Here is a 16,406-nt window from a genome sequence, read left to right as displayed (position 1 = left end):
GCCTCTTGAGGGACCTGGTACAAGGTTAGCCAATCCCAGCGTTCATTCCGACCTCAGTATTAGCGAAGGCAAGTGGCGTTTTTACATTTATCATGGACGAGCCTGCTACACATGAGCATGAGATTTGCAAAACTAGATGGAACCGGGCAATAGTAGACTACCAAACAAGGAAGAGGAACTAGTCACAAATTTTATTTTTGAGGCTGCAGTGAAATGACTACATAAAACAGAAAGTATCCATGACAATGACAAACATGATTCTACTTCACATTCTTACATTTTTCTACTGGTTTAAGACTGACTAGCTATGAAGCTTCTGAAAGAGCAGAAAAACACGAGAGAGTATTTCCTTTCATTTTATCAAGTTTGGTTCAGCATTCAGAGCTAATCTTTACAAATCATCTTATCGAATGCCAATCTACGTCACTAGCATTACTTTTTATCCACATCATACATCCATGGTTAAAATAATCATTGTAGACGTGCTTAAATCCAAGTTCACATTCCATAACTCACAAATGTATCTACTGGAATGGGACCAAAATAGTCATCAAATTGGACCTAATCCTCACTCATGGACTGGGTTCTAGATCCTGTAGATGATGTTGAGCTGGTTCGAGACATTGAACGTGTTCGCAGTGTTGGGACTGTAGAGGAGAAAAAAAAAAGAAAAAGAAAGAACATGCTTGTAAGTTTTGCACATGCTACAATCGCGTCACCTTGCCTTGACCATAACTTGTATTTTAATATCAAGCGAGATAAGTTCAGGCATTAGACAGTGATAATGCCCACGAGTTCTAGAAGAACAGCGAAGGTACCGTTTTAAATTAGCTAAGACATTATACTAGAAGGGACGAGGTAAACATTCGACCTCACATCTAATTTAAGAAACCATACAAATTTATCATTGAAAAGTTATGATTGACATGATAACCTTTCCACAAATTATTCATACATAAATTTTTTAAAGGGGCCGTTTTTGCCGTGTCGTGTAAAGTTTATAGTTACGGCTTAAATCGCGGTGTGGAAAGCACCATCGTTAGATCTGTTATGCATCCTTAGAAGAACGCCAAAAAGCTTATTAAGAAGTCTAAACAGTTACTGAAAGTTTAAATGTTGTCACATTTAGCCTAGTAGATCTCAAAAATACATTCACTCGCTAATAGATGAGCTTAATTCAACTTCCAAGAACATCAGATGTTAAAAATGGAGCGGTTTCTGTTGGCAGCAGTCTTTCTGATACCTCATGAAGTTTTAGATCTTCAAAGGCTTGTAAGGCTCAGTTCATCCGTAAGTCTCCTAGAAGGCGGTGATATGTTGTGAAAAGCGATGGCGAAGATTCTGAACAGTGTATTCTGAAAAGTGCATTCTGAAGCATTTACATTTTCTTTCACCGAGGACTGGACGTGTTTGAACTATTATCAGGCACTTTTCTGTCCCTTCTGTACGCACTCCAGTTGGTGTTTTGCCTTGAAATCGGACAAAGTTTCCCACATTAAGACGTGACGCCACTATACTGAAATACTTTTTTTAAGGCTCTGAGAATCATTTTTCCCGCAAATAAATGTTTCTTTATACGTGATACAGAGTTGCAGTTCCATGATTGCGTAGTTTAACCGTGGGTTTGAGTCGACGAATGAATAGGTAAACGCACGCATCACCGGATGAAAATTGACGACTTCCGTTGAATACATTTTTTGTTTCTTCAGTTCGTAGGCCATAAAATAAATAACTTAACAACCGCGACTCTTCGGTTGTTACAGGAAAATCTCGAACCTCAGCCTCGCTGTAATGATCGAGCGATAGCGTAGTCAATACGGCAAGGCCCCAGTTTGAGATATTCCCGTAAAGACCTCACTCTCGGTTATCGAGTAGTTGTTAAAAACCAGTCACAACAAAAAAGGGCAGACCTTAGAAGAGGTGCAGATTATCTGGGTAAAATGTGTGGAAGTGCACACACACAGATACACCAAATACTAACTGGGTTTATAGCTAAGCAGTTCTATTTTTTGTAGGATGCAGTAACCACTGTAAGGTGAGAATGTTAAGGAGGAAAGATTCTCATATATTTGAAGTGCCCTGAGTGCTGGTGAAAAATCCACAAACGTGGCTGACTCAGACCAACTCTCCCATCAATGCTCATTGCTCAGTTAGGTGAACTCTGTGCTCCCTGGCCTGCTGAGTGATTATTAGCTGCTTTACGAGGAATGTTAGTCTACGTATTGCCTGTGAGATACGACAATCGCAATTTACTAAGTACAAGTAAAAGAAAAATAGCAAACGCCTAGTTCGGTTAAGAAGAACGCCAGACTGCCAAAAACAATTCAATTGAAAGGTTTAGAACACACAGCTTGCAATCTTAGCTTTGGCACAGTCCAATAACAAATCATCAAAAGAAGGGAAAGTACTTTGCACAGTTGATAAAGACATTAAAGACTCTTTACGTTATAATTTCTTCACTGCAGGTTAAAACTAAAATCTTACCCAGTCCAAGTCCTTGGATAAACAGCAGCAGTCCCTCTGCCATCTTCTCAGGCTGCATAAGGAGAGAAATGGACCGTTAATAAATCCATTTATTTCAACCACTGGTTAAGCTGTGATTCTCTGTATAATGGCATTTTCTTCCAAGCATGAGGCTCACGAAGAACCGTCAGCAAGTATCACGCAGTTATGCAAACACATTTTTCTCATTTTCCGCTCATACCCAAAAATTATGATCAGAAGTTGAAGACTCATAATATTGTATATTCTTTGTACAAGAAAATTAGAAATTCCGGAGAAGCTAATTTCTGGCTTCAATTGGATCATTTGGGCTCACCTAACCACAATAAAGAATTTTATCAATTTCTGACTGCAGTTAGGTCTCTAGCAGAAACAAACCTCATTGGAATCTGAACAAGATGTGGCTAAATATAGAAAAATATATATGAAAAATGTACCTTCTTAGAGTGAGAGAAATGTTAAACACGTGTACCCAGCATTACTAAAGCACAATGCAAAAACTACGCAGTGTGTACACGCACACAATCTGAGTGGACACAATGTGCATGACCACACAGTGTGTATATTAGCCCGCATAAATGGGGGTTCATGACTGAAAAATCCATCCAAGAACAAAATTTGATCAACCAAGTCATGGGTGTAAATAAATATGGCTGTTGCTTATTTAGAGTGCTATACATTTAATTTTATCGTTCAAAGAATAATAATCAGAGAGTTTGACTCAGGCTAAGTAAATGATTGTTGAGTGTTTTAAGACCTTTTCTTCCAAGACACTAGCTCCACAGTCAGGGGTGAGAAGACTCTTGATTTTCACATCTGTCTGCTTCAGTACGTCACCATAGTAAAACTTATCTTCCTGCAAAGCATAACGCAAAGAGCTAAAATTGCTTATTTTGTGTGCTGATCCCATGAAGCACAGCAGTCAGTGGGGACAGTTTATTAACACATGCTCCTTAATGATACTTAGAATAACATTCAAATCTACTTTGCTCATGTTACCTATCTATCAATTTGTCACACTTTTTCTCTGAATCTCAGACAGTCAATTCATTCACTCATCCAAAAACAAATATTTTGTCCTTATATAATAGCATCAATTTCATTTTACATCATTTTTTACTACTTTGTGTAGAGCAAGGGGTGCCATCTCATCATTTGTAACAAACCCCAGCAGTACCTCATCCATTGCCCGTCAAGGTAAATCTTTTATTCGGTACTCTATTCCATATTGTTTGCGTTTGTATATTTGTAGGCCATATCAGGCAGCTGTACAGGTACTTAAATGGGTAATTCATGGTTTGGTGGCGTAGTAGTGAGATCCTGCTCATTGCCTTTAATTGCACTCTGTGCTCTTCACCTTGCCAAGCCATAATTATGTCTACTCATCACATTCTAGTTCAAGATAAAGCTATTCGTTTCCTGTTTACTGTTGAACAGACTGGCTATTGAGTAGGACAGATACCATGCTTGTAAATCAAATACTGGTAAGACCTCCTATAAGTTAAAGTCACCTTAACAAAATCTGGTTAAGCATGGAGATGAAATTCTGGAGATTAAGGTTCACCCAAAGTAAACAAACAATTTACATAAATTCATTGTAGTTAATGATGTAAGCAGGCTGCATAAGGGTTGTGAGAATGGCTTACTAAGGCAGCAAACTTAGAATGGTTTAACTTTTAAGTACGGGGTGAGCCCAGTTGAGTGAGGCCAGCCGTGAAAGTGGTTACCGTATTCTTGCGGTGAGGAGAATGTTCACCAGTCACCACAAGGACTCCTGTCTTTGCGCTAAAACAAAGGTGTAATGAAAATGGATATTAACTGTTAGAGAAAATGATAAAAAATTTGACCAATGCCAAAAAAAAAATAAAAAAATAAAAAATAATTCAAACTACCAAAATGGTTGCCACACGTTAGGCCAAATAAAGAGAAAAAGGGATACTGTGCAATGTGCTCTATGATTGGTTTTGAAAATGAGATCCCTTTGAAACAGTCCAGAGTATAGCAGACAACACAGTTTGGAGGTGCATGCTTCATCTCAATCCCCCAATGTAAAATTAATAGCTTGGAATGTTGTTAAAAGTAACTTTTTCACAGGATCCCGTAGAAACTTCTAAAGCAAAAGTTCAAATTGAGCCATTTTTAAAGTAAATTTAACTTACTCAAGTTTGTGGCCCTTCATGTCCTTCATTAGATCGCCACGACTGAAAGCAACAAATGCACTGAGTTAGGGGAATTTTGAAAAATCACAAAACAGAATTTACTAGAAGCATCCAATACAAACCCTGCGATGACTTTGTTTCTATACTACACGAAAAAGATGTATCACTGTTCCGTAACCCTACTTATTGGTCATATGCATGATATGTTATAAAAGAAATGGTTTGGGCTTTAGCTGTGTATATTGAGTTACAAATACACTTAGGAAGTTTGTTATTTGACAAATCATAAATAAAGATGTCATGTAAACCACTGCCTTTCTAGGAGGGGCTCACTAAATCATGGACTACCACAAGAGTCAAGAATTGCCCCCCTTCCCTCCCTGATCTAAATTAACGATGTACCAAATTGTTTGACTGCAGGCTCCCTGCGAATCTGCTGACGACCCTACTACGAAACTGATCTTGACACCCAAACTGATAGTGAATTAAAAGGTATTGAGCACTGGCCCAGAGCTAGTAAGTCAAGTATCAATGTTGCCAAAACAGACTTAATGATCAATAGCTTGAGGGAAAATGGCAGTCTTTAAATGACTACACTGTAAACAATAATATAGACAGTTTTCATATGAATCAAACCAATCAGAATAAAATTAATCTTCTGAGCTTAACATTGATGAGAATCTCTTGTGACAGGCCCTTGCGTGTCCAGGATCCATGCTCTTAATGTACAAGCTCATTAGTAATGTCATTTGCCTGTCTCTGTAATATGCTTGTGCTCAGAAACTCAAATTTTGATCGCCAAGAACTGACTACCTGAAGTGTAGTTTTAGTAAAAGTGGTGATTTTCTGTAGAATGATCTTTTGGAGAGAAACTGCATACAGTACACACCTTAGGTCTCTTCAAGGTGGCACATGAGCCTAAATTCAGTAAATGTTGTATTAAATCGTTAATTAAATATAATTATTTACTAACACATTTGTTGGAAACACTTGAAATTTCACATGTGATTTAATGATTCTACACATTATCTAAGAAGACTTGCAATTTGCTCAGTGCCATGGAACTTTTGGAATCTCGTAGAATTAAGGGGTGTGTTCAAAATGAAATTTTGTAGAGAAACTTCTCTAAATCCAAACCAATTTAGTAATACTCAAATGGTTTGGCACATGCACAAAGGTGAAGCTAATGAAGATTTTCAGCACAGTCCTCCAGGTAATATTCAATTTTGACAATTTCATCTTCAAAAAACTGAAAAAAAATTTAAGGTTGTGGTCCCATACCTTCTCAATTGGACAATTTTGGGCAGACCAAGGGTGGAGAGCACTATAAATTTTCCTTGTTGTCTATAGTTTTAGTTTGCTTAGTTTCATATAAAAAGCATAAATCTTCCCAAGATAATGCTGTTGCTGTGAAGTTGGGCATGATACCATGAATCATTAATGCCAAGGTCTGAGTTCTCTGCTGAAGCCTGAGGTTGATAACATAGACACAAGGTTTGAAAATTCATGATATCATGCAAAGAGTGAATTCAATAATTGTTTTATTAAACATTTTATAAACAATCTCAATCAAAGTGCTCTGTGAGCAAACTTGTGAATTGACACATGATTTTTTGGATTATGTTTAATGTTATCAGGTTTAGGGAATTTTGTGGTTGATTGTCATATCTAGAGTACGAGCAGTTGTTCAGTGTTCGCTAATGTAGCAAAGAAACAAAGTAACGTCGGGATAAGAAGGAATTACAATTGAAATGATCACGCTATTGCATTGGACAAGGGTGGATGATGTAATGTGTTTTAAACGTATATCATTTCTGTTTCTGGTTCAAAAGAAAAGGTTGGAAGTAAATGCGCGTGAAAAGTGAAATTTACTGTCTATCATTGGAAATATTAGAAAATCAAGGCAATACTTTCTATACTTAATGAAAACATTAACGATTCCCTCTTTATCAAATGAGACAAACGGGAAGGGGTTTTGAGTGATATAACTAACACAAGACTGCCACCGTCATTTTGGATCTCCGCCTGGGTAGATTTTAGCCACATGCTAGGGAACGTATAATCAATAACAAGATAGAATTTCATTTCAGGCCTATTTATCAATTTTGTGGTGTATAACTTTCGCATTTTAGTACGTAACATGTATTTTGAATCTTCAAATTGTCTTGAAACTTAAAAGAAAATTGTTCTTTAAAATTCACTGAAAATCGGTAGCTAAAATTGTTTGTTTAGGTGTTATTTGATTTTCGTGTTAACTTGTAATTTCGTTAGTCGCCGGCATCTTCTGTTGTTTCTCACAGGAAAAACACCCGATACGAAACGTAATGATCAATTTTGTCCTCAATCTCATGCCGTAACAGAAAAAGCCTTTGAACATCTGTAAACTCCGAGCGCTTCGCAGTAAGTGATATTTTCATTGAATCTTCGGATTGTTTTCAAGTTCGAGGATTGTAAATTACAATTTTATGAAAAACGAAGGTTGTTCTGTTATTTCAGTATGAATCCTTGCGCCGCTTGTTGAAACTAAAACGAAAAAAAAAATTATTTTAAGATTATCATTGGCTTCTTTGTCACCCCACCACTATTCTTAGCAACAAAGGTTGCCATTTTGTTTGTTTATTGCTCGCCAAAAACTATCAAATGCACTCAAAAGCCTAAAATCGAAAAAAGTTTACAGGAATCGACCAATCAAGTGAGCGAGCGAGCGAACGAGTGCCATTCCCCACATCGTATCTACAACTCGCTCTTGCGCATGTGCGCAATTCATGAGTTTAAAAAGGAGACACTTCCACAACTTATGAATTTGTTCCCTTCATCATTCAGTGTAATTTTCCCTATGTCAAATGCTGACCACAGTTCTGTTGAGTCTTTTTTTAATGAAATATTTTTCAATCTTCACTTTGTGCTTCATTTGTTGAGTTGTTGACTTCTCACAAGTCACACAACAGGGCCCCTGGCTGCTAAAAATATAATTGAATTCTGTAGGTATGTTTCCATTTGGTTTCAGCGTATTATGCATTTGGTTAGTATTGTTCCTCAGCCTTAAGACTTGTTTAATAGCTAAAACTATGCTAAATAGAAATGTGGCCAGGATTCATAATGTAAAGTGCTGGTAAAATATTACATACAGCAACTGATCTGCTATACATTTAAGAAAATGGAAATTAAGGGGGAAATCAATAATTTCCCAAAGGAAGTGAAGAATGACCATAATGAAAACCTTTCTTACCTATTGTAGGCCTTAATGAATGCTGCCACATTATGTGGATTCATGTGCTCTTTAACATCCTTCATAAATTGATCTTCCAACTCCACTTTTGGCTTCCCAGAGTCCTATCATTATAGAAGTAAAAATTTAAAGCTGTAAACCTGAAAGCAAAATCATTTAACCCTCATGATGATTTACTTTGCAGTAATTCAGTAAAAGAACAAGATGATATCTCTTTCATGCTAAATTGCAACATCTACATCTACCTGTTACACACAAAAGGTTATGACTACCGCCTACAACCAACTGAAGAAGAAATTTGTGGAATTTCATCTAAACACAAGACAACTGCTCAACTCCATGATTTTCATTTCAGTCAGCTTCCTTATCATCTTTCTCGCTAAACAACAGAGAATCGGGAATAGGGGAACCAAACTGTTACCTTGAGAAAATTTCTTGCTAGCAAATTATCATACATAATCTAAAGACAAAGTGGCTAAAAAGTTTTTCATGTGTTTGGCTTCTTTCTTTGTGTGAAACCAGATTAAAGTCTTTATCACAACAGAGGTAAAAAGTGCCACAGTGGATGTTATTTAAAAAAAATCAGTATGAAAGTCTAAACAGATTAGATAAAAGAAAGACCAAGAAAACTATTTAGGTAAGAAAGGCATTGCAATAATTGTTGTAGCTAAAGAGTGTTGTGTAACATTGGAACCAAGGTCTTGTGTTGATATGGCTGCATTGTAAAGTTAATAGCAAGGTTACTGGTTACAAGACAAGGCCTGTCGTATTTTTGCGCATCCCACCATACAACTAGAAAAATTATGAAATCCCTTCTATTTGGGGTAAATTAACTTCGTGTCTTTTTCAAGTATTATGAAGTGGATTTCCAATTTCAATTCAAATGAATCTTGTTTTGGGAACTGTGATTTCAAGAGACAGTCAAATTACAGATGAATGGAGTTGTTAGACTCTGAAGCTGTTGATAAAACATAATCAATCACATACCCTCTCAAAATGGTGCCACATGAGGTATTTGATAGTATCTTCTGTAAATCCTTTCTTGTCTAGTTGATGTGCTCTAAACTTAAAAGTAATGAAATATACCTTCTGTAATTATGCTAGATGAGATTCAGGGAATCTGTAACAGCTTTAAGTGGTGAATAGTTACTCATCAAAGTGGAGGTGAATTGTGGTGGATGTCTTATTTACCATTTTGCTGCTCGGTAAATACCCACCTTCTTCACCAACACTGAGATAAACAATTGTTTTAGTAATTACCACACAGACGCCATAAGCCCCCAAGCCCAAGACCATAATGCTAAATAAGTTTCCTTCTTCAATAAGCACTGACCCCCCCTCCTCCCCCACTTTCTCAAATAGTAGGGGTACAAGAAAAACCTGCTTCTGTTGTCACTTTATTTATATCTTTTTAAGCTACAACAACAGCAGATTAACTACAGGTTAATAGTTTCTTGATAAGCACGATTTAATACCCAACCAGGGTGCTTATTCATATTTATAATAAAGTTTGGATATAACGTGTGCTGTCATTGGTTAAAAGAGCATGCTCTGTGAGAGTATAGAGCATAGAACTGAGCTAAAGCTGTCATGCCATCTGCCAAATTGTAGTATGTCCAACTTTTCTGGGACTTCTTTCTAGCTTTTCTTTTGTTAATCAAAAGTGAAATTTTGGAATACGTGAGAGAGGGTTTACAAAAATGCCAGGTGAAGTAATTTGTGTTACTGCAATGTGAGCAGAGAAAAAAAATCCTTAGAGATAAAACAAAATGGACAGTCTGAGTTTTAAGGGTTTTCATGTTCAGTTAGATTGTAAGTTTACGTTCAGTAATAAAAATCAAATACAGCTAACACTTGTATGGTATATAAAGTTTTGTGCTAAAAAACAATATATATTTATAAAAAATATAACCTGGCATAACTGTTAAAATTCAAACTAATCATGATGGTGTGTCAGAGCAACTACAATCATACTGAAGTCTATCATGGCTAGCTCATGATGGTAATCTTTGGTCATTGCGGTGGAGCAAGCCTCAGGAACTAAATCGACTACCCTTCAAGTGGAAAAATAAGAGCTTGCTCTGATAACCTTTCTGATGTGTTGAGTGGAAGGCCACATCAGTCAGTCACTTCAGCCGAGTTTTACGGCACTGTCATTCCAAGCGATCTTTACATCCTGGTGAATTCGGCTGTCATTCATTCATAAAAACACTCGCCTTGAACAGTTTGTTTTCTACTTGTCATGTGAAATAACTTTTGTATTTTTGTGAGCCATGATTGGGCTGAGTTTCACTGAACATTTCACTTTCAGATTCTGTATAAGAAACTAAAAAACTTCAGGAAAGTGTTGAATTCGACATGCTGAACTATTTTAATTTGTAAACTATTAGAGAATATGAACTCTGATGGTTTTTGAACTTTGATGGTTTTTGAACTTTGATGGTTTTTGAACTTTGATGGTTTAACATTTTTGACGGCTTTAGTCTTGTACAGCCAATCAGATTTGAACCATTCTAACAGGGATTCTGATTGGCTTACTGTAGTGTACTTTATGAGAGTATAGAGCATGCAGATGACACTGTTGTTCCCCCTACACTTCTTTCATGCTCTAGCTGCTTCCTGCGTACTTTACAACAGAACAGAGCACAGTCAGGGCTTCTCTATTTTTAAAATCAACTTCAGACATTGCAAATGAATCAATGCCTTATCAAATATGTCAGTAGACAGACTGGCTTCTATTCTTACAATCTACTTGGTGAATGGGCTGAAGGTCAAGTAGTTTGCTTGACCCAAACTTACCTTTCCTGCACCCCATTCTTTGAAGCTTGCAGCAGAAATGCCTGGTTCAACCACAACTAGTCCTGCAACTTTCTCTCCCCATTTTGATACCTGTTTGAATAAAAACAAATTATAATATCAGTTTTGCCCCCTTCTAAAATATTTTTATAAGTAAACACATCACTGTTTCTATTGGATTTGAAGAGCAAGAAAATAACTTACTGCCAATTCTGTGAGAACATTTGCTCCAGCTCCAACTCCAAAACAAACTACATCACTCAAGCTGAAAGAAGGAAAAAAATACCTGTGTGCATAAACAAACTTTTTCAAAAATGGAAAGACCCCAAATTTGAACAAATTGAATGTGGTCTGTTGCCTTACAGAGCTGAAAACCATGTAGGAAATACATGTATAAGACAAGCTGGAATGCATATAGATGACCAGTTCATCATGGTAATTTCTGTGGACAAAGTAGCTGCAACCATAGATGCACAATGTAGACAACTGTCACATCTTGACGTCTACTCTAGTCAAGAGTGCATTGTCTTAGTCCCTAAACAAAGAGCCCAAAGCCTCTCTGAGCTGGAAATGCCATGTATAGATCATGTCTTTGCCATGTCAGACAACAGACAATAACTTCAGAAAACCATCAGTCTCCCAATCCCTTCACCAGGAATACCCAATGAAACAACAAACTTGCCCCCTCTGTCACCACAGTTTGAGGACAATCCCACCAACCCTAATTCACCAGCAATTACTAAAATGCAGTACCACAAAACATATTCTACAAGTTAAAAGGTATGACAAGATGTAAAGGTCAATCACAACCAACCTCCCATTTTTGCTTTGTTCACTGATGGGGAATTTATAAACTTGGCTGAATTAAAACTTTTTTATGGCCCGCTATATAACCTTGTATTACATCACAACTGGACACTGCTGTGACAAGAACTTTGTTTTGCAGTAAAACAGAACCCCCAGTCATTCTGCACTGGACATGGCTTGAGATTCATTTTCAGGCTGTGGCTTCATTTATTCTCAAGACATAAGTCTCTTGCCTCAAGATGAGACCTTTCCCTCAAAATTTGTGGGTCTCCTCACAAAAGAAATGATTCTTATATTGTCATTTGGATGCACCAACTCAAAATTCATACAGAGGGTTAAACTTACTTGAAGTGGTCAATCACATTACCGGCCATCTCTGCTAGTTTTGTTATGGATGGGTACTGATAGCTGAAAATAAGAGGAAAAAATCACAAGTGCTCATTATTTTCTTAGTGAAAATTATATTATACCACAATTGGCAATCAAGTCCCAATCTGACTGGCTAATTTGCTGTTGTTGATAAGAGTGTAGACAATGCTGCTCACAGGCAGGCATCTTCTCAAATTTCCCTGCTCCTCCCATCCACTCTAACTCTACAACATACATGACCGGTTGAATAAACTCTTGTTTGCTTGTAGGGTTAACTTGCCTTAGTAAGACACCTACATTCAGTTGGTAAACTAAAAGCTAACAACTTTTGTACAAAATATTACGTAGCTCAAAAGTTAAATAACTTTACTATGTTACTATAATTGTACACAAAAAAATATAATGGTTATACAACATAATTCACGAGTTAGATATCATTTGGGACAACAAAAAAATGTAAAAAGCTCTTTTCAGCAGAGATTTATTTGGAGAGCTCTTCCCAACAATTCCACCACAAACTAGTCAATTTGCTGTGAGAGCTAACTTTTGCATGTCAGTGCGCATCTTCATTACCTTTCATCTGGTTAGTTTAACTCTTTGTAATACAAAAAAAAAAATTGATGTACTTACTCAGGTGCCAGGTTTTCTGCCTTACTTTCCTGAAAAATATGATGGGCATGATTAACACCCTGTAAAAATTTACTTTTTAAGGTTACTATAATTATGATAGCAACTCAACTTTTACAAGAAAGCAGAGAAGAGAAAGTACATAAGACTACATTTAATTTTTAAACATAAAAACTAATCTACAAAGCAAGACTTTTCCTGAGATATATGCTATCATTTTTCTTTTAAGGGATGGCCTAATCAGTCAGAAACTTTCTCAGCAACTTCTTTGAATTGTCCTACTTTAACAGTCACTATTGGGGTCCATTAAAATAGTGGCAACTTCAAATTCTGAAAATGGTATCTGGTACTTTCATTTAATTACAAAAACAATATCTCCCTTAACTTCTACTGCTGTTAGGTTCCACCCTGAGAGTTTCAGCTCTGGGAAATAAATTCTCCTCCAACAGTGAATAATTTATTTAAAAATGAATGCATTATGTGCAGTGTAGTTTATGCAAATTTATGTTCTATCATTGGAATGAAGCAAGAATTGATGAAAAGAAAAGGTTGAAATGAGGTTACAATTGACCTGACTTTTGCTTAGTCCCTATAGATAGTGGAGATGGTGACTGACAACCTTTCGAGTCAAGGTTAAAACAGCTGTAACAACTACATCATCATTAAACAATGTGTGAATCAGATATCTCAGTGACATCTTGGAGCCCTCTTGGATTGATGAAATATTTTTTGAAGTTGAAGTTGTTTGTGGATTCACTTTAATTTATTTCAATCATGTCTTGAATAAGCTTCACTTTAAAGTACAAGCTTAAGGAAGTTTCCTGTTATGAATTGTGTTCTTAAGAACAAAACTCGTGTTACGGGTCACATTGACATTCTTTGTCCTTAAAACAAAAAAAGATGCCATGTCCATTTTTGTTAACTTCACTGTATTTGTGCATGCTTTTTGCCGCAATTCTCCACTACTTCTTAGCCTTGATCTTAGTTTCACACAATTTCATACACATCAGCAAAAATCACTCTGGTTTTATTGTATGCAAACTCAAAACAGTCTTCATGAAATCAACATGTTTTATTTCATTTAAAAGTTAATGTGCCATAATTGAGAGGCTACACAACTTCTGAGTCCCTTTCTCTTTTGGTGATACATATATATTAACATATTAGTTTTCATTTGCTATAAGTTTCATACAGCAGGCTATACACAATGTTGAAGTGAAATAGCTATCAGTGGCAATTTGACTCTCAGTGGTGGCAAGCATTAATTGACCGTTACCCACTTGACCTCTTCTCTAATCAATGCCATTTTCATATTTTATGCAACAGCTGACATTCTTATATAAGTATGTTTGCCAAGAGACATTTATTTCTTATCAAAAGCTAAGTTTGAGATGAAGGAAGTTTGAGATTATCTGACAGTGTAACTAGGTATATTGTTCTCTAAAATATTCATAATAGTCACTTTGATACCTGTCCTGGGGCATCCACATGGTAAATAACAAAGCGATCCAGTAGGTGGACAATATCTTCATGTTGGAAGAACCTTTCAAAGCATGTTTTATCTGAAAATGTAAATTTTTGCTTATAACTGTGACATTACACTTGCAATTTAAGCTCAATTGTAGATATATGTTAAATACATTGATGCATCCTTTAGTTCAGGTAATTGAGCATTTGTGATTAAAAATCTACATGAACAGTATGTTGACTAAGTAGGCAGTTTGCTGTACCCATTGATCTGGACCCTTTTTAACCCTATTACCTCAATTATATACAATTTGCAGAGCTTGCAAGTTGATTTGCTGTCAAATTTTCCACCTCTTAAACATTTGATTGTGATGCTGTGCTCTTCACCCTCCTGATATGAAATAGGAGCATACTTCCCCAGAAAATCATGAAAAAAATTTAAATAGGCAACACTTGCATTCCTTTATCCTAAATGAGAACTCCTACTACTGGAAAATGTTTGTAGCAAGTGCAATGGGAGCAAGGAGTAAATTATATTGAAAAGGATGATTAGTTTCATACATGTAAGTACTAAAGCAGTAATATGCCATCTGTTATTCCAAACCTTACATGTACAAGAAACAATAGTTTCAGCATGAGAGCATAAGATTGAATTCATTTGCAAGAGTCTAAAGCTCAATGCGCAAGACTTGACTGCTCTGAATTTGTATAGTCTTGAGTAATGGTTGCGATACCTTTTTAAGAGCTGTTGTCAAATAATCATTTCAACAACTTAAATTCAAAGTTTTCACAGACTCTAACTCAACTGAGTAAATGACTCAGTTACTAAAAAAAAAATACTGTCTCACTACTGTCACTGTGTCAAAAAGCAAACTGATATTGTCTGCTAAAATGACAGACTACATTTTATCAGTGAGAGAAAACAGAATATTGCAATAGTTTCCAATGTGTATTCAGGTGCCTTTATATAAGCTGAAGTTTGAAGAACCATGTAAAGCTTTTCACATGTTTTGCATTGGCAGCTTTTCAAACAATATCATACCTCAACAAATATCATTTAAACCTTTAGTGATCATCTCAATAATTCATATTACACCCTTGATTGCACTTCAAAAACACACAATATCTGCTTTCACTAGGAATGTTTGAGGTTGCAATGTACGTCTCTATTCTCTCTTTCCTCTGATACACACCATCTTTCCTTACCACTCATCAAAAATATTGTGCAAAATTTTAGTTTTGTGTCTCAGCCCACTACTCTATGACAATTATTTTGACGTGAGACAAAAGTATACTTTAAAGAAAACACTTCATGCATGATTCCAATACAAGTAGACGTTTTCACCATCAAAAGCATTTCTGTCCTGGGTTTAAGCACAATATCTACATGACTAGTGTTAAATCCGTTTATTAAGAAGAGCCTGTGCTTTCAACACACCTTCCAACACACCTCCATTTATGGAAATTGACGTTTACCAAGAACATGACGGCATGACAATTTTACATTAAGTCCTTGCCATAAAAAGGGCAGGAAAGCCCATGGGCTCAAAATCAGACCATCCACTGATCTATGCATGCTAAATACCAGTAAAGTCAAGTCTGCTGAAGAGCCACAAACCAGAGGAAAGATGATAAACACCTAGTTGCCTCGCCATGCCCTTTCCACGATACAACACCTTTAGAAGTACATTTAAATCTCGATACCTTACGATTACGTTTAAAATCCAAAAAAGCGGTGCTCGACTATCACCAACAGTAGTCCCAAAACATTTTGCTTCGGGAGCGACAACAACAACGCATATTGCGAGCAAGGTGGCCTTCTTTCCATTGTGCTGTTCATCAAAGCAAAGCATGACACACATTATGGACATTTCTTCCACGTAACAGGACTTACGGTTCATTCCAACATCATGAAATGTTATCATGACCTCCTTCTTTTTGATGTTTTCCTTCTCGTCTTTTTTATCCTTGGAATCTTCGCCCTGAGAATCAAACAACTGTACGTAAGCTTGACCTCAATTTATTAGCAGAGGAGAATTGAAACTACATGTATACTTAAATTATCATTTAAAAATAATAACACACTGCTCCCGATCGCGAATATAAACAGCCTATGCGATGCGTTCAGACTTAAATAAGCGCTAAAAACGCAATTATATCAGGCAAAAAGCAAACGTACCACAACATACACGGTCAAGTCGCCAACTTTCTCCACCTACAAAACAGATCAAGACGTGAGGACCATTAAGCACAGTGCAAACAGTAAATGGCTAGAAATCGAGACGAAAAATACCCTTTCAGTATTTGGAATCTCTTCTGCCATTTCAAATGAAAACTCGCTCAATAAGGAGCTTAAGAACTAGAAAATTTACGAAACGTCTCCTTTGTAGTCCACAATGCAGAAATTCAGCTGAGGTAGTTCAAAGATCAAGTAACAAATGTGAAAGGGA

General features: G+C 36.4%; 1 protein-coding gene across 1 annotated transcript; it reads right to left on the bottom strand.

Moving 5' to 3' along the window:
- Window positions 1-176: 176 nt before the first annotated feature.
- Window positions 177-16,406, bottom strand: LOC131772586 (protein NDRG1). The gene is made up of 15 exons (XM_059088530.2): window positions 16,250-16,406; window positions 16,136-16,171; window positions 15,851-15,938; window positions 13,960-14,051; window positions 12,493-12,521; window positions 11,839-11,901; window positions 10,891-10,951; window positions 10,690-10,779; window positions 8,878-8,955; window positions 7,891-7,994; window positions 4,662-4,703; window positions 4,230-4,287; window positions 3,260-3,358; window positions 2,485-2,536; window positions 177-647 (listed from the first exon to the last, which is right to left on the bottom strand). Exons 1-15 carry the CDS (start codon window positions 16,277-16,279, stop codon window positions 562-564), a joined length of 1,008 nt encoding a protein of 335 aa, XP_058944513.1. The 5' UTR covers window positions 16,280-16,406; the 3' UTR covers window positions 177-561.

This window comes from Pocillopora verrucosa, chromosome 1 (assembly GCF_036669915.1).
Source record: "Pocillopora verrucosa isolate sample1 chromosome 1, ASM3666991v2, whole genome shotgun sequence".
NCBI lineage: Eukaryota > Metazoa > Cnidaria > Anthozoa > Scleractinia > Pocilloporidae > Pocillopora > Pocillopora verrucosa.
This window is presented reverse-complemented; position numbering and strand designations above follow the sequence as displayed.